General features: G+C 37.2%; 1 protein-coding gene across 4 annotated transcripts in view; it reads right to left on the reverse strand.

The window, feature by feature from the left end:
- The window catches only part of CACNA2D3 (calcium voltage-gated channel auxiliary subunit alpha2delta 3), a 394,439-nt gene that overhangs the window by 198,170 nt on the left and 177,901 nt on the right, over positions 1–18,368 (reverse strand). For all 4 annotated transcript variants that reach the window (XR_005258491.1, XM_038149689.1, XM_038149687.1 and 1 more), the window contains one exon: positions 10,753–10,827. Coding sequence is in view for 3 of the 4 variants with exons in the window: in XM_038149689.1 (XP_038005617.1) it covers positions 10,753–10,827 (75 nt within the window). In the remaining variant the exon portion in view is untranslated. The remainder of the gene's footprint in view (positions 1–10,752; positions 10,828–18,368) is intronic.

The following is an 18,368-nucleotide window of genomic DNA, read 5'->3' on the forward strand; positions in this document are numbered from 1 at the left end:
TGTTACAACAGACCTGTCAATGATTAAGGATTTTTGAATACTTTAGTCCAACTTCTTAGGCTTAAATGACCACATACACTAATTATCAAAATAATTCCCAGTTAATCCTTTCTGACTCTTTAAGTAACTAAGTAAACTAAGGATGTGTTAGTACAATAATAATGCAACAGCATCACATTTTTGATACATTTTTGGCTATCTATTCAATCAAATAATTTTGGGGGGCTTTTTGTGTTTTTATTTGGAGATCTCCATCTTTTCATTTCGTGCAGTAATTTTATATCATTTCTAACTATTTTCTTTGTAGGTTTTTGGAAACTGATACTTAATAAAAAGAATTCTTTCTAAAATTTAGCTGTGAGAGTACACACCTCTAAAAGATGGTAGATTCTAATCATTAGGTCACTGAAGTATAAATGCAGTTTGGCAATGTCAATATTAATATTAGACTTCCTAAAACTGCTCTATACAAGAAGACAAGACAATTAATTTGTAAGAAGAAAAGGAAATTTCCCGTGTGGTGAGAAATAGCAGGGAAGGCAATGCTTTTGTGAAGTGCTATTTCAGTCTTCACAACTGGCTAAAAAGTACAAAAATGCTGCAAAACAGAAAAGGGTATTTCAACCCAACTATTAGAGAAAAAATGTCAGGGCAAGCCATATACCACTGAAATATCAGTTTAAAGAAAAAGAATATGTGATTTCAGAATGAGATAAAAATCACCCTAATTCCACTTTCAATAACTTTCAGAAACCAAACAGATCTCAAAAAGCAGGAGTCCCCTGTTCTTAATGAGCCAAAAAGCATACTTCAACTTTACAACTTAAAGAGCTCTTTTTAGTAATAAACTGGTTTATCTCAGTCTCTTTTTGCTATCATTTTGGAGCCCTTGTTTGACTGGGGTATCTGTCCAACTGTGTGCACAAACATTCCTGAGCAACTGTATGCTTGATTTCCATGTGCAAATACCAGAATGTGCACTGTCTAATTGCAGACTCATATACCTAATTGACATGCATAATCTTGGTAATTCTGAATGCAAATTAGGCACACAATTATGACAATCAGACATTGATGTCTGATTACAAAATTATAGGGTCAGAGCTCCACAGAAGTTGAGTGAGGAAGCACAAAGTGTTCAGCTGGGGAGGTGTCTGTGATCATCCAGAAGGGTCTGAAAGACATGAGCTGGGGAGAATGAGGATACAAATCCACATGTGCAGGTAAGCCACGATGAGGTCTTCCAGAACTTAAATAAGAAGAAACCCAGGATGGTTTTTAATGTCCTTCATGTTCTGTGTGTCATGGGGCAGTTACACAGAACACTAAAATCACACCACTGTTGCATATGGCTTTGCATAGCTGAGCAAGAGGACAGATTCATAACCAATTATCATGATTGAACTTGGAATTTCTCTTATAATGAGGTTGTTGAAAGCATCTTTTGGTACACCCTAGTGTATTCCCCTTGTCAAGCCTCACAGTTAAATAAACAACTGTTGGGCTTTGGGATCATACTTGGTTAGATGATTACATTAAGTTTTCATTCTTCAGGGATTAGGTACAATTGTCTCTCAAAATATGATAGCAATTTGCATTTTTGTTACTTCTTAGTTTCCTACTTTTGATTTGCTAGGATTTAAGAGTTACTGAATTCAAACAATTTAAATTAAGAAATTTATTTCAGCAAATCTGTGCTTGGGAGTTGACACATATTCAGAGCCCTTTTCATTATTCAGAACACAGGCAAAGTTAGGGAGATAGAGGGGACAATCTGAATACAGGCAAGAATTTGATTTTCCTTTCCCAATTCCAGATCATTGCAGGCAATTTAAAAACTCTTCTGACATGAAGGCCAGAAACTGCATTTTTCCTTTGTGGCAGAAGCTGTCAAACTTGTAGCCAAAATGAGACACTGATTTATCCAGCCCATACAAAACCTGAAGAATGATTTGCTAATTTGGTGGCAATTCTCAGGAAATTCTAAGGCAACTCCTTTTTCTGGTCTGTATCTTAGAGGCTGCTGTAATGGCCTCTCAAGGTTTATTGAGATTAGACAAGCTGACTGATATCTATGATCACAAGAAGATGACAAATTTTTATATTCTGGAAGCAAAGGGAAAAACCCTGCAAGAAAACAACTGAGTCCAGTGTCTGCCCAGCCATGGGGGAAATTCTTTGGCTTCCATTAAAATAAGAATACTCCATAACCTTCAGAGTTTTATCCTTTCCAAACAAAAATAAAAGGAAAAGAATGAAATACAGCCATCTTCATTTGACATCTGAAAACAGGAAACAAGCAAATCTGAAAGCAGGTGATGATACATAAACAGAGAGAACTGAGCTCCAGTTCTCCAGTTCCAGGTAAGGGCTGTGACAGCCAGCCCATCTCAGACACACAGACAAAAGCACAGAGGATGCCAGCTGAGGCAATCCCAAATGCCCAGCATTCCTGTTCACTGTAGCAAACATTTGCAGAATTATACCAATGTTTTTTTTCCCCAGCATCATGGCAAACAGTGTCACAGCAGTGAGCTTGGCTCACCTTTTAACTGGCACACAAATTAGACCTCACAGGTTGCTTAAATGCATTTTAACATGAGAACACTGCCTAAAGCCTCACACACTGAGATACATCATTCAGTAAGTTGAGCTTGCTATGGTCTACAGCAGATCCCTCTCCTGGAAGTCCTGGAAACCTGTTTCCCTTTATATTATCTCTCTCTGGCACTGACAAAATGGAAGAAAATCAATAGCAAGTTTACTCTCATAAACTGACCAAATCAAGTCCCCATCTCTACTCTTCCCACTTATCTAGAAAAAATTAATGCATTTTAAAAATTATTTTTATTTACTTTAGGGCTTCAGAATTGTTAAGTTTAATTTTTATTACAGCCACCAAAGTTTTGATTTCATTCTTGTTAAGCCAATATGCTGCACAGGAGTCCCAGTACCGTGCACAAATATTTTATTCGAGCCTACTTATGTTTACCAAAAATAAGGTATCATTTATGATGAGTAGGAACACCCAAACTAGATTGGGTAAAGGACCATGGATTCAAGCCAAGGAATAAAGCATTTTCCACTGATTCTAAAAAACAGCAGTTCACAACTAATATATGCACAGAGGTTATACAGTTACACTGGAAAAGCATGATATTTGCTATTAACTGTCTGACAAGGTTGAGCTTCCTACAGAAAAAGCATTATTAATGGCTTCAACATTCCTCCAGGTTTCCTTGTCAGCTTTACTGCAAGTCTTTGCTACTTCTAGAATTACTTCCCATGCCTATCCACACATGCTGTAGCTCCAAATGGCCCTGGGACATACTTGGCAAAGTTCTATCAGATTTGTGAAGATGGACTACATCAGCACACAAACAGAAAGAAAAAAACCAGTCAGAGGCCTGGGTGAGGTGGGAGAGTGATGTTCACCTGTGTGTCACAGGGAGGTTTACCCACATGCACTGACAGATAAATGTGCATCACACGTGTAAAATACGTTTAGGCATCAGCCCATTGCAAAGCTTTGGTCAGGGCAGTTACAGGTTACCTGACTGTAAGGAGTATCCAACTCCTTCTGTTTCCCAACATGTTGTGTTGGAAAAGAAGGGGGCTTTTTTGGGAAAAAATAATCATAAAACCAATGCTGAATGAAGAGCTCAAGATTCAATACACTCAGATTAAAACCAAATTTTTAAGTAAATTAGTTACTGCAATAGAAAACGTCAGACCAAATTTCAGTGGTCAGGGGCTTACTGAACGTTTTGAGGGACTATAGCAGCTTGATAGTTTTAAAATAAGAGTAGACTTCAATGAGACTTTGCTATTTTGGGGTTTTTGATTTTTTGTTGATTTTTTTTTTTTTTGAGATCTGACAGAGATGGATAGATAAATATGCAAAAGTAATTTGCTTAAATAAAATTCAATATGCAAAATTTGTATTTACCAACCTCTTATTGGCAATTTCACTCAGCTTCTTTGCTGAATCAGTCTTCTGGTTATTTAATTTCTGGTAATTGCATAGAAAAATAAAAGCTTTTTGGAAGTTATACATTACATCTGTCTATTTCTGTCATTCGAATTTACACTGGGGTAAGTTCTTGATTTAGTTTGGAGTTACTGTGCCTATCTGTGCATCTAGAAGATGATATATTTCATCTGGAAACATTTACAGAGAAATGTCCTCAACCCATATATAGTACATTAAAAAAACATATAAAAGAGGAATGTATATTGTAATATTGTTACTTTAAATCTGAAGTTACATTAAATCAGATTGTCATCCGATTCCTTTGGGGTAGGTAAATTGTAACATGGAGTTTCTCAAAGATGAAAACCTCTTGGCCCAAGAAAACTAGTATTAAAATAGGCAGTTCCACATGTTTGCAATTTGTGGAGAAAGTGCAGACGGTGACAGAATAGTGTCTGAACTATTTCCCACTCTTTTTTAAATTTGTGTATAGCAAATTGATACACTTCAAGGTAGCAGCTGTTTAACACTGATGCCAAATTATAAAATAGTCTGGTAAAATTCAAATATACCTTGCATATTTTATATTACCAAACCACATTTAGGATCACAGATTAATTTCAACCTCAGTTATGCTATGCAATATAATTACAGATTTAATTTTTGTGATAAACGAAACTTAAAGCAAGTTCTGCAAACTAGGGATAGCTTACAATTTCCACACATCTCAACTGAACTGCACTGTAGGTATGTGCCAACACCAAAATTTATGACAATTGCTAGGCTGTGAAAACTTCTAGAAATAAGTGGAGACAGAGTGACACCTGCCATATCACCTGACATTATAATTATTCCAAAAACAAATTACTATATTACCCCATTGTAAAATGAAAGTTGAAATACTCTATCTTGGAAGAATTCTATTACTGGGATCCCTATATGTATCTTAGGAAAACTGGTGGCACATACATTAACACCAATCACATCACTGTCATAGCAAAACACAAACACATTTGAAGTTGTAACTTTGTATTTTACAAATACATGAAGCAAAATCCATTCAATAAGGTTTCTGAAAAGAAAAATGCTTTCTGAAGTGTACCTGACAGAAATTCCAGGTTGCTCTCAAAGCTACACACAACAAGCACTTAGAGAACCAGCAGTTTTGCAGAAAAGTAATAGAACAACTTGCTCAAAACATGGGGAAGTTTCTAAACAGATTACACAAATTATACTAGCATCTCCTCCTTGTAGGTTGTTGCCAGCAGTAAGAGAAACTAAAGTTAAAGGAAGATTTACTACTCAAGTCTGTGTTACTTGGCTGTTCTTTAAGCTGGCAGGGAAGAGGTCTAGATGCTTAAATCCTTACTTCTTTCAAAGTATCTTGACACTGTCTTAAAGAAAAGCACGCTACATGCTGGAGATTCGGGGCTGAAAACTTTTTTTTCTCCAACCTTTGTTCTTTTCCCATCATAAAAATGCATGGATGTGTTAAATGTTAAAATGCTCAATGACAATACAAATATTTGATATCCCTCAAAAATCTACCTGTAATATAGCAGACATTTATTCATGCTTTACCAAAGGAGTGGTCTTGATCAAGTAACCCCTAACTTGTTAGGGGTTAGGCTTGTTCAGAAAACATTCCTGCTTTTGCTACACCAATCACTATGAAATCTGTACCAGTCTTCAAAACATTCATTTAGCCAGGCTGAGCATTGCAAAGGTAAAAGTACTGATGCTGTATTATTGCAAAGGTAAAAGTGCTGATGCTAAATTTTCTTTTCTATCTGACTGCTCTCTTTACTTGACAAAATGATGCAGGATCGAGAATCTTTGGCTAACCTGAGCTCCATTACCATATGAATTAAGAAGTCTAACTTTTCACCTCTTACTGATACAGCTGTGAGAAGAGAGTTCAGGTCAGATATTCCAGTTGAATCTTAACTTAAATAAAGATGGAAATGGACTAAAGACATCATATTCTAGAGGAAAAGAATGCTTCATCAACAATGACTGGGATGTTGTTCAGAGAGAAATGCAGCTTCCTTCCTCTGTGTGCACTTTGTACATATTTACTCTAATGTTCTTACCTGAAAGAGAGAAAAATGAAAGGAAATGGATGAAACTGAAGTTGGCCTTGTAATATCTTCCCTGGTGCTTGCAACAGGAAACTAAATACATTACTGAAGGGAAAGTGTCACCACAGAGTGGATATTAGAGAGCTACAATGCTTTAAATGCTTTTTCATTCTTTAATGAGTGGATTTTTTTCTTTTAGGTAAGTTTTCCCTTACTATTGTGGTCCAGAAAATAACAGTAAGTGTTCTAGAGCCAATGTGTGGCATGAACACTGTGTTTACAATATTGTTCCCATCCCAAAAAGAGAAGAGGTGGGGAGGGGATCAAGAGTGACAGTGTTTCAGTGAGAAAATGTATAAGCCAGACAGCTTTTTTCTTTTTCCTTTCTTTCTCTTCTAACACTAATTGAATTTTCTGAATGTCTGGCTCTGTGGAAGCTTGTTACATTCCTGAACATTATGGATAAGAGTTCCTGCAACCCATCCCTGAATGTGAACGAGCACGTTTATTTGCTACCCGTAATCCCAGTGAACATCCAGCACCAACACCACTAAGAAGCACTCGTTTCCCATGCTGCTCTAAGCCCTGAGGCTGAAGCCGTTTCTTGTAGCCTACAAACAAATCCTTCCACTCCCTGAAGATGCTCCCAGGTCTGGTTTTCCCCAGGCAGGCTGGGGGTGGGAGCAGAAGAGGCTCTGGCTGTAGTGCAGCTGCCTGGGGCTGCTGCAGGTGCCAAAGGCAGGATCCACTCACGCCTGGAGCTTGGACGGCCAAGGCTGTGCCTGGGAAGGGCTTGGCAGGAGCAGGGCTGGCTGTGCTGGCACCACAGAGCCCTCCAGCAGCAGCAAACACCACATTCAGTTCTCCCTAAAAAGGAGGACTTGCTCTCTCCACACACCCTGCCCTGGCTACCCCAAAGGACTATAATTTAATTTATTCTGCTGAGAAGCCTGGTTTGCCCTTCGGCTCTCTACAAATGAAGTGCAAGTGATAAGGACAGCTATTCTAGAGTCTGTTTCTTTCTTTTGCTAAAATTTGGAGATTAAACAAGATTCAAAGAACACCATTCAGCATCTTTAAGTGACATCCTCAGAGTGGAAAGATTCCATCTGAAAACATCTGAGCCTTGCAGGAAGACAGAAAGTAGTTCTTCAATAAATAATTTCAAGACAAATATAGACTGGGGTACTGATCCTGTGAGAGCAATTTTTATTTGGAGTTATTGAGACAGCTGCCTTCCTTGTGAGAATAAAAGCTCCAAACATCTCAGAGTAATTTCTTATCTCTGTTTCTAAGAACTGTCTGTATTTGGTACAAGTGGTGTCAGATGAACCTAGCAAGAACTGGGGTGTGCATCCATGTATGTCACAAGGGGGATTTTTTTCCTTAAGGGTCATTTAATAGGATTTTTTTATATTGAAATCTGTGTATTATGGTTAAAAAAAAAAATAAAAGAGAGAGAGAGAGACAGAGAGAAATATACTGACAAAAAGGTAGAAATTCAAGTTTATTCAGCATAAGCTAACAGTTTGGTTAAACTATTTGGTTCCATGCATGTTTCCAGCCCCAGTGCTGCATTAAGTGAAATGTGTCTTAAGAAAGGTCAGGACTTTGAAAAGCAACATAAAAGAGTGATAGAGTGAACTGTTAAAAATTCAGTCCCTGCAATCATCAGCATCATACATCTCCTCTTTCCACATAAAAGAAAACTGGAGCAAGATGAAATACCATTACAGCAAATTTTAATTGTTTCCATCTAAAGTTATCATTTGAGAATAGATATTTGCCAGCTAAAGAAAAATTGTTTTAACTTTTTTAAAATATGTGTATTTCTTTTGGTGCTAGTAAAGTTTATACTAACAGATGTGATCATCATTGCACCCATTCAATTGAGAAAAATATTTGACATAAAAATGAAGGATAGAAAGTTCTGAACCAAATATATAGCTACATTTTCAGATCTAGGTTAGAATTTAAAAAAATCAGGCAGATGTAGACATATGTAAACTGAAACAATAGATTATATCAAAACATTGCCTGTCAATCTCCTGCTCTACTTTGCCAGTACAGAAACATGTTCACATGCTGATAAGGACTGCTTGGAAATGCTACAAAACACAGTGTTTGCCTTGATATTTTTTCTTGGGTTTTTCATCCTTTAATAAACAAAGGAAAAGAAAAGGTTATTATTATTACCAGTGAACTTGCAAAGGAGTATTTACCTTGTAAGACTGGTTAGAGAAAGCGTAATTTTATCTACTTTTTCTCTGATACTACAATGTACCAATAGCAATTACACAAAAAAACCCCCCCAAAACAACAACAACAAAAAAAAAAAAACTACTGGTGTAATCTGGTGTATCTGTGAGACTCACAGAAATAAACGTTATAACCCAAACAGTTGAATAATTTTGTTGAGTTTCAAAACACAGCTAAATACTCTGATAGCTCTGGATCAGTTTTGGAATATGCACATGAACAACATTTGAGGACATCTTTTTTTTTATGGGCCTGACCAAAGAGCTATGAATTCAAGAGAAACTCCTCCAGTTAATTCAGTGAGTTTTTGATGAGGCCCCCAGGTAAATTTGCTGTGCCAGTGCAGTCAAATCACACAGTATCACATCTTACAGCAGTATCAGATATTTCAGAAAGCTGTTTTTAGCTGGGTTCAGGAGAATGATAACTGAATTACTCATGTAGGATTAAGTGGCTGTCCACCTCCTCGGACAATCTCCACTTTGTACTCTGAGCTATACTGGGGACAATGGAACTTTTGTGCCTTCTAGTGTTTAGGCAAATAAATTTTTAACTTCATTACAGTGTCTAGAAAAATGATATAAGAACATATAAGGTCGCATATAAGAAAGAAATGAAGATTGGCAAAGTCATGGTATACACAAATGCACCAAACTATTACATGCTACCTATCTCAGGGTTGTTTTTTTTTTTAGTTCTGGCATTTCAAAGAAAGAACAAGAACTACCTCACTAATATAACCAACTAGAAAAAAATTCATATTGAATTATGTCCACAAACCTTGCATGTATTATTCAGTTTATAGACAAAGGACAAAGTTATTCTGTAAATAAATAAATAATTTTCCTAACCAGAAATTATATCAACATTTACTCTGAAAAACAAAATATGAACTTTTACTGTTATTTTGAAAAACTGAGCCCTGTTCTTAAAATATGACCATCATCTGGGTGGCATAAAAACTTTTTGATCAATTAAATTAAAATAAATCTGACATGAAGTAACATATGGGTATAGAGTGATCTGCATTTTGATCAGTTGCAGAATGACAGAAAGGTTAACTGTAGGATTAATTCCAGACAGGACATCTGGGCAATACATTTGAATCTTTAGGTCTGCATCTAGAACTTGCACAGATTTCATGTGGCTCATTTGATGTACCCACAAAAAAGTGCTCATTTAGAAAGCTGTGTCACAATTCACAAATGAGGAGCTTCAACATTAAATTATTAAAAACAATTCATGCCCACATAGCAACCAAATGATATTTAGATACCTACAGTGGTAAATATCCAATATATAAAAGAAGAAGCCCATGAAAAATACTTTCTGTAGGACATAGATAAAGTGCAAAGAACTCTTGGGAGTAATACAATGGAGTAAAGATCAGCATAACAATATCAAAAATCATTTTGTCTGGGTAAACATAAAAACACCCAGCACTGACACACTGCAAAGGGTGTTTTCAGAGCTGTGTTCTCTACTTCTTGATCAGTGACAACGTGAGCACAAGTGAAGTACCACAGTGGGGGTTGAGCAGAATTCAGTGTTGAGCTGAAACTTTTCTGTTCACTTTCTTTTAGGGAAAATAAAAACTACTTAAATAAAGACTGTGACTCCTCCAGCCATAGGCCAGACTCAGGAGAGAAGGACAAACCACTCTAAGACAGAAAGCCTTAGCAAGAAAGAGGATGTATAATAGCAGACGTGGCTCATTTTAACAGGACTTTCTCTCTACAAGAATCACAGGGCTTTTCAACCATCATATTTCATCATTTCACAAGGCATAAACAATTTTACCTCAGCTCCTAAAGTGGGCCTGCACAGAACCACTGAAGACAACTGTCAGGCAATAAACTAAACTTTGAGCTACAGATTCATACTGCAATCTCTCTTCAAAGAAAATTTGCACTGTAGTCAGCATAATTAGGTTTTTTCCCTAAAAAATTCTAGCAGGATGAAACTAATCTGAACATTTTCACAGAGCATTATTGAATGAGTACATTATTACATTGACAGACTTGTTTGGAATGTTAAATTCTTTTATTCTTATAGTATCACATTTATTTGGAGATTTTGCTTCAATTTTAGTGTTACTTTGAGTTAAGAATGCAATCACTACCTCAGTATTTTTTTGTTAACAGAATGATAGTTCAATTTAATGCGGTTGAAATATTCTACTTAAAAATAATTACCAAACTTTATTAACAGTATATTTTCAATGACTCCTGAAATTTTCCATTAAGTTTATTCAACCAAATTGACTAGGAGATTATTTCTTTCTTTCTGTGGAGTCACACAAAACTCTTTGAAATGGCATGAGTAGAATAATTAATAAATTTTAATAATGGAATGCATTGTACTAGGAAAAGATCATTATAGCACACTGTCACCCACTGCATCCCAGCTCTCCACTGTTTTGTTACTTTCATTCCTTACCTCTTTGTTGGCTCTGTCTGCTTGAACTAATGTTCCATTCAGACACGGCTCTACATAGTGCAGTTCTTCATTATACTACAGAGGAAAATACAAAGTATGATGAAAAATTTAATTAAAAGCTTGGGAGATACAAGTCAATTTAATGACTTAGAACTAGAGTGAATGAAATATGCACAGAAAGCAAGAACAAAAGGATTTTGTTCATTTTTTAAAACTGTCTGAGGTATTTCTTTTCCTTTTACATGATTCTTAATTTTCAGAGGTTTATACTTCTAAAGGAGCATTGAATGGATGCCAAAACTCAGGTGGACTTTAGGGTACTATCTACCACTAGCTGGAAAAAATGTCCCTCACACTGAAACTGGCTAATATTAAGATATCATGTTTGATACATCACAAACTGAACTCATAAATAACTCATAATTCTTTTCTAGATATAAGAAAAGCCCTGAAAAATATTTATGGCACTGTCTAACATTTTAAAAGGTTAATACAGCTAATTACACAAAAAAAACCTGTAAATTCAATCAATCCTATAAATGACTGACAGTTTTCAAAATTTTAGTCAAGCAGAGATGCTTATTATACACAAAGTCATGAATATGTGACAGATCTTGAAGGAATTATCTGTTTTTCTCACCAGGTATAGGTAAGCTACATAGCCTAGTCCTACATTCAGAAGCATCCTAAGCATGAAAAAAAAATTTGAAAACTTGTCTGCAGTCAGTAGAACTTGTAATGAATGATTGATTGAAATTTGAAATTTGAGCTTGTTTCAATCTTTTAAACCTTTCAACACAGGTCACATTAATAAAGCAGTACCTCCAACAAATAGTTTTCTAGACAGAGCCTTAACTAAATTCCTTCTCCTGCTAAATTAATCTCCTTTAGAAGCAGATAACTTTGTAAGTTATCACAGATCAAACTGGAAGGACTTTTTATCTAGGCTTTAGGTGGTTTCATCCTTTCATAAAGGATTAAGTGAATCAGAACATCCACAGTAAACAACACATTTGCAATCAGGGAAAATATTTCATGAGAATAATGTAAGCATTTACTCCCTTCTTCCTCCTCCTCAGTGGGAATAAAAAAAAAAAGCCCTCCAATGACTGCCTCATAACAAAAAGCTGCTTAGGCAGGGTCTCTGTCACTGTGAATTCTCACTGTCTCTCTCTGCCTGTAGCTCCAAATTTGTTCTACTCCCTTCAACTTAACACCGCTGCTCTCTACAGCACAGAGCCCTGGAACCTGATCCACTTCGGCCACCTGTCGTCACCATTCATTCCAGCAGTGCTCGACTCACCACATTTATCACCACATAATTACTCCTGCACAGGGAAGAGTGTTTAATTTGAACTGCGTGGAGGCACTGTGCCAGACTCAGTCCTCAGCTATAAGGGAATATAAGCCCAGAGTAACTTGCTATTGCTGGATATACAGATGATTTATATCAGCATAGGAACTGGTTATACAGAAACAAGCAAAAAAATACTTTTATATATATAGATATATATGTATATATTAAAGTATACACATAATTTCTGCAGCAGATTTGCACATTTCCTGATTGTTTTATTGCTATCAATGTTATTTCAATGTGTGAGAGTTTATGGACTTTTCTATTGTTCCATAGGTAATACAAAGTACAAGGCAAAAGCTCCTCGAACAGTTCAGAGTCACTGAGAGTGTCCCATGTGCATCTCAGCCTCATAACAGTTTATTGATCTGATAAATGATGTACTTTCTCTCTTCAGTCTGCTTTCCAGTCTGTCTCCTGAGGGTCACTGCAAAATAATAATGCCAAATCTACACAGCCTCTCTTATTATAGTCCAAAGTCAAGACCGTACTCCATTCTATTATAAAAAAATAAAATACTGACAATCTGTAACACTCTGGTACACCAGCCCCTACTCCCAAGCTTTTTTTTTTTTTTTCTGGTCATACACAGTTTTTTTTCTCAATATGTTCTTTAATCAAGATACTTTCTAGTTAAGCCTGTTCTTAGTTTCATCTCTGTAGTTGTCATTGGAAACTACAGGAGCACACATGTTTATCTTTATATCATACCAGGCACAGTGTCTGCAACTGGCCAACGTGCAATAAAATGCTAAAGGCTCAAACACTTGCACGTAAGTAAACTCAAGTTTTCCTAATTTTGTAGCAACACCTTTTTTTTTTTTTTTTTTAAGTCTATAACCACCAGCAAATAAATGAAACAACTTCCTACTCTATCAAGGCTTGCATCTAAATAGTTGTACTTTCTGTCCACCAGGTTTAACTACTATAAGATTTAACTACTGTTTTGAGTAACTCATGCCATCAGGCTGTTCACAGAGACTGCCCCACAACCCAGAGAGATTCCCAGCAGTTTCCTACTGAGCCTCCAGTGTCCCCCAGTTGTGCAGGATAAAGGACACTGATGCTTTCACAGAGAACGTGCTTCAAGTCCCTTCACAGCCCCCTTTCACTGAAGCAACCTGCTTCAGAAAAGGGTAATTAAAAGTTTTTTTCTCTCATAGAGAACACAATTGCATAGAAAACACAGGTCTTGATCCTTTTGAAAGCCAGACAAATTGTGTTATTATTTCCAGTTGTGGCATCTAGTTCACCTTAGATTATTACTACCAAAAAGATGTTAAGCAAGGTAGCATAAATGGCAGAAGTAGCTGGATGGTGCCAACATGTGAAAAGGAATATATTATGTAATGATGTTCTAAGATAACAAGCATAACTTGGAAGTGTTCTCTGTGTTGTGCATCTACTGTACAGGTATAAAATGAACATACAGTAAGAAAAATCTTTATATAAAAAGTGTAGAAGCTTATCATGGTTTGAATTCTTGCAAGGGTGCATTTTAATTACCTATTTTAATTTTTTTCTCTTTACTAATTGGATATACTTTGTAATAATTTTTAAAATCTCAACTATAAAGAGATTGAAAAATTCACTGCATAGAATTATTTCAGTTCCTAATGAAATTCCCAAAAGACCATCTGCCTAAGTCCACAAAAAGTGGACTTCTGATGTAACATGTGAAAGCATTCAGGCAGTGTTTGCTACTTAAACTTGCATACCCACCTGATAAGATCCTTACTACAGCTGTAACTTTCTAGTAAAATACCTAACTTCTGCTTCCTAGCATATATTTGATTTCTTTGCCCTTGTCATAGGTTGTTTTATAGTGATATTGGTGAGGCTTTTCTTTTAACTGTGCCAAATCTTTAAAGCGCAAAAGTGAAGAAATTCATCCCTCCTCCACTTCCTCACTACCTCATCAGTAATTTGGCCTTAGTCCTGCATTGCTTCTGACATTTGAAATTTCGTATTTAGTGAAATAACTTCCTGATCTGTTTAACAGCTGCTGACTTCCCCAGCAAGGCCCAGTAAAGATGTCTTGTTAATTTACCTCAGTGAAAGCCTGCATTTGGCTTTTGAAGAGTTCTTGCATTATACTGTTTTCTCACGTTTCCCAGTGTTACACATCCCATTCCTCCATACCCTGGCATGTGACATCTTTGCACGTGACAGTAGTGACAGCAGTAGCTGGGAGAGCTGATACCTGCACAATAGCTGGGAATAACCTGTGTTTTGCTGAGGGGAGGGAGGTAAAAATTAATTGCCTTTCTTTCTGAGCTCCTCTTCAAAACCCCTGGGTTACTCTTGTAATTTAAACGTGTAATTACACTGATATTTATTATTTTATTTACATAGTTATAGTTATCTGTCTTATTACTTCACATTATTTTGCCCCTCTTCTTATTTCTTTGCACAGTAGGCATAAAAATGCAAGCAGGCTGAATTGTGGACTAAGAGAAACCATATCATTATTTAGAGAGCTGCAGGCCTACATTCTGTGTTAAGATACTAGTCATATTCTAGAAATCATATATATATATGGTTTTAGCACACCTACACAAGTATTATACATCTTCCTTAGCATTTTCCATATTTCTTTGTCACATTTAAACTGCCTGGCACAAGGTCCACAGAAATAAATTAAATTTCCATTTTGTTGTGCAACAATACACAGATTAAAGATTCACATTATATTAAAGTATATTCAGATAACCAATTCAGCCCAGCCTAAGAAGCCAGTCCAGGAAAGGAACCAGAGGAATTGGTGTTTCCATAGTTCACTGTGCCAAACAAATGGCAGACAAGCACAGACCACTGCTTGGGGACTTCATAAGGAGGTGCATTTTGGCTACCTTTTTTTGTCAGCCAGCTCACACATCAGCTCTACAGAATCTGATTATTTAGGCAGGCTGAAAAGTAAATTTATCCATGGTCTATTCTGTAGGAATAAAAAAAAAAAAAAGGAGACTATTTATATTGGAAAATTCTATGTATTAATACTGGGAGCTATACTACTGTGTTTTGAATTAAAAAATACTTTTATTCTAATCAATTTTGCTAAAAGGGTGTTTCTAAAGCAGTAAAGTTAATTTAACATTCTTGGCTCAGTTAATATTTTGCTAATTCAGTGTAGAGTTTGTATAAAAGCATTTTAAAAATTTCAGCATTTGACAAAATTAGTACTCGTTTTATGATAATGTTGTTAATTTAATGCTTGACTTGGAATTATACTTCAAAGTGAATTGGAAAAACATGCCTTTTCTCTTGTTGGTGCAGCTATCTCTGTTCATGCACCAGTGAACTGACCTTAAATTTTAACATAGGCAGCACAAAATCGCTCTTGTATTTCAACAATTTTTTCTGCAATTCAATCATCTAGTCCATCAATTTCAGATGGATATTGCAACAACCTACCCATGAAAGCTAAAATGATCTTTAACATTATCCTTTTATGTTTATTTCTGGAAAGACCTGCAGTGAATTCTGCTTTCTGATAGATATACATTTATATCTATCTATATATATACAGAAATACATTATTATTACTATTATTCATTCTGTTAATCACTGTGCTTAATAAAGCCATCCTGACAGTCACAGTCATTCAAGTTCAAAGTTTTGCCTCATCTAGTAAGTACAGACAGTTTTTCCAGATTTCCCACACTAATAAAGCTCTTATTCCACCTCAGATTTTGGGCTGGAGAGAGAGGGGGTACTTGGTCATTTGTCTGAGACTTCCAGATGCCCAGGATGTCACAGAGCAACAATTTGGAGTGGCCTCTCAGAGCAGTCAGCCTGAGCAAGGCTCAGCTGTGTGCTGTGTGAAGGTTCAGTCTCCACCATCAGGGCACAGCAGATCCATTTTTGCACACACTGCACAGCTGGACAGCTCTGGAGACAGAGGGGATCTGCTTGTACAGAGAGGATTTCTTGGACTGACACATGTGTATCCTACCTTCAAATGAAACTGCTGTCACATCAGCAGGCTGTGCCGGAATTACAAAGAGTAAGATCCAATCTCACTCAAACATTTGTCTGTAGATAAAAGCTGTATGGGATTTTCAGTGCTTTCACACCAAGCAGCCTCTTGTGTGGGCTTTGTTGTCTCGTGTTTTGATCACTGGAACATCTCTGTTCTTGACAAATTTAATTTGCCCTGCTGGCACTTGGTCAAAGCAATGCCTCGGAAGCAATTTCTGCAGATAACATAAATCACAGTGGCTGGCTTTGCTGCGTCCCCTCACTGTGTCTTTCACACAGCACATTTTGAAAGCAGTTCATGGTTCAGCCCCAGCCTACCTGTGCCATTCCTCATTGAAAGGCCCACTCCCTTCTCCACAGCGCAGATCTCTCTCGCTAGCTTGCTCTATTTTCAAGCAAACAAATTTGATTTTTATTTCTTACACTGTTATTTTTTTGCCTTGCGGGAGAGCAGGAGGAAGTTGAGTCAAGGGAAGTTTATATTACATATCGGGAAAAGATTTTTCACCCAGAGGCAGTGGAACAGGCTACCCAGGGGAGTGGTCACAGCACCAAGCCTGACAGAGTCCCAGGAATGTTTGGACAATGCTCTCAGGCATATGGTGAGATTCTTGGGGTGTCCTGTGCAGGGTCAGGAGTGAGACCTGATGAGGCTGATGGATGCCTTCTAACTCAGCATATTCTGTTATTCCCTGACTTAGCATAAAACTCCCTACAGACTCTTCCTGCAGAATCCCAAGGCAACAGGACAGCTCTTTACCCCCTCTCCACCACTCCTGTCCTGCTCTGCTTGGTCCCCTGCATTTCTGTGGTACCTCTGTCAACACAATGAACACTTTCAGGTTCATATTTGCACATCAACGTCCTAAGGAAATTAAACAGCTGAGCTCATCAACATAAAAACACATTCTCCATTGCTGTTTCTATTTATTTGAACAAATACACACAAATCCATCCTAAAAGAGGTTCTAGAGAGGAGAGAACCTACAGGTGAAAAAATTACCTCAGACAAATGCTGTAATTAGCACAATAATTAGGTTTCTTCCTAAAAATTCTGAATTTCTGATACTACCCAAGCACGGCAGGAGGGCTGCAGTGTGGGAGAGGGCCACAAAGTGCCCTGTGCCCTCCCAGGCTGCAGACACTGCAAGGAGCCCAAATGGAGGCAGGCTGGGGGCTGTAGTGCCTGGAAAGAGCCATCAGCAGCTGGAAACATCTGGAAACACAGCTGGGAAAATGCCATGGTGAAAGGGGTGTGCTGCTGGACACCACAGCCTGTGGGTGACGCACGGCAGGGTGAGGACGCCACTGAGGGAGCCAGGCTGAGGTGGGGACGCCCCGAGGGACGGGGCCAGGGGTGACCCAGCTGAAGGGACAACAGTCAGGAGGGACAGTGAGAAGCTGCAGAGACAGAGCTGCTGCTGGAAACCAGCCCTTGACTCACACCCTGAGCCCTGGCTCACACCAGCCCTCGCACCTCGCCCTGAGAGCGGAGAGGCTGAAGGGCAGCCAAGGGGCTGGGAATGGCCCCACAGAGAGGTTGGGCACAATTTCAGCCTGGGCAGCTGGGAGGAAAAGCTCAGGTGGGTGATTCTTTCCTGTTCTCAACACAAATTCAGTGTTGAGAAGCTTGGGTAATTTGACAATAAGTTATGTAAAAAAATTCCCTGACTCCGTGGTGTTTTACACACAGCTCAGTTCATTTTAAAATAAACTTTAAATTGGAAAAAGTGATGATTTGCTTTTTCATACTTGTTTTTTAAAAAAGTATTTGCACAATATTTCCACTGTACTACTTAGGCAAAAATCATTAGTTTGGATTCAAGTGACATATGTTTTTACTTTTTTTTTTGTTAGAGATGAGCCTTTTGATTTTCCCAAAGTAAAATTTTCACTTAAAAAACCAACTTTTCTTTTTTCGTCCTACATAATTCACACTAACTGTTAAAACTACTGATAAACACAGATCATACACCAAAAAAAGGCTGGTCAGGCATCTTAGTAATTACTCTAGTTGATACATTCTTTTAACTTACAGAAGTTATTTGGATTACAGTTAATCACATTTTTTTTAAAGGACAGTAAATCTTTTTTTGATAAAATATGTAATTATATCTTTATACAACATGAATTTCTGCTAATTATGCAGTTATCATGCAAAGAGATTAATATGACAGTCTGAAATGCTGGCTATGTGTTAAAAATACATATACTTCATGCACATGTACTTAATTTTCTGTACAATCTCAATGATTTACACTTGTGTCTTTGGGGTCAT

The sequence above is a fragment of the Motacilla alba genome, chromosome 12 (genome assembly GCF_015832195.1).
Source record: "Motacilla alba alba isolate MOTALB_02 chromosome 12, Motacilla_alba_V1.0_pri, whole genome shotgun sequence".
In the NCBI taxonomy this organism is placed as follows: Eukaryota; Metazoa; Chordata; class Aves; order Passeriformes; family Motacillidae; genus Motacilla; species Motacilla alba.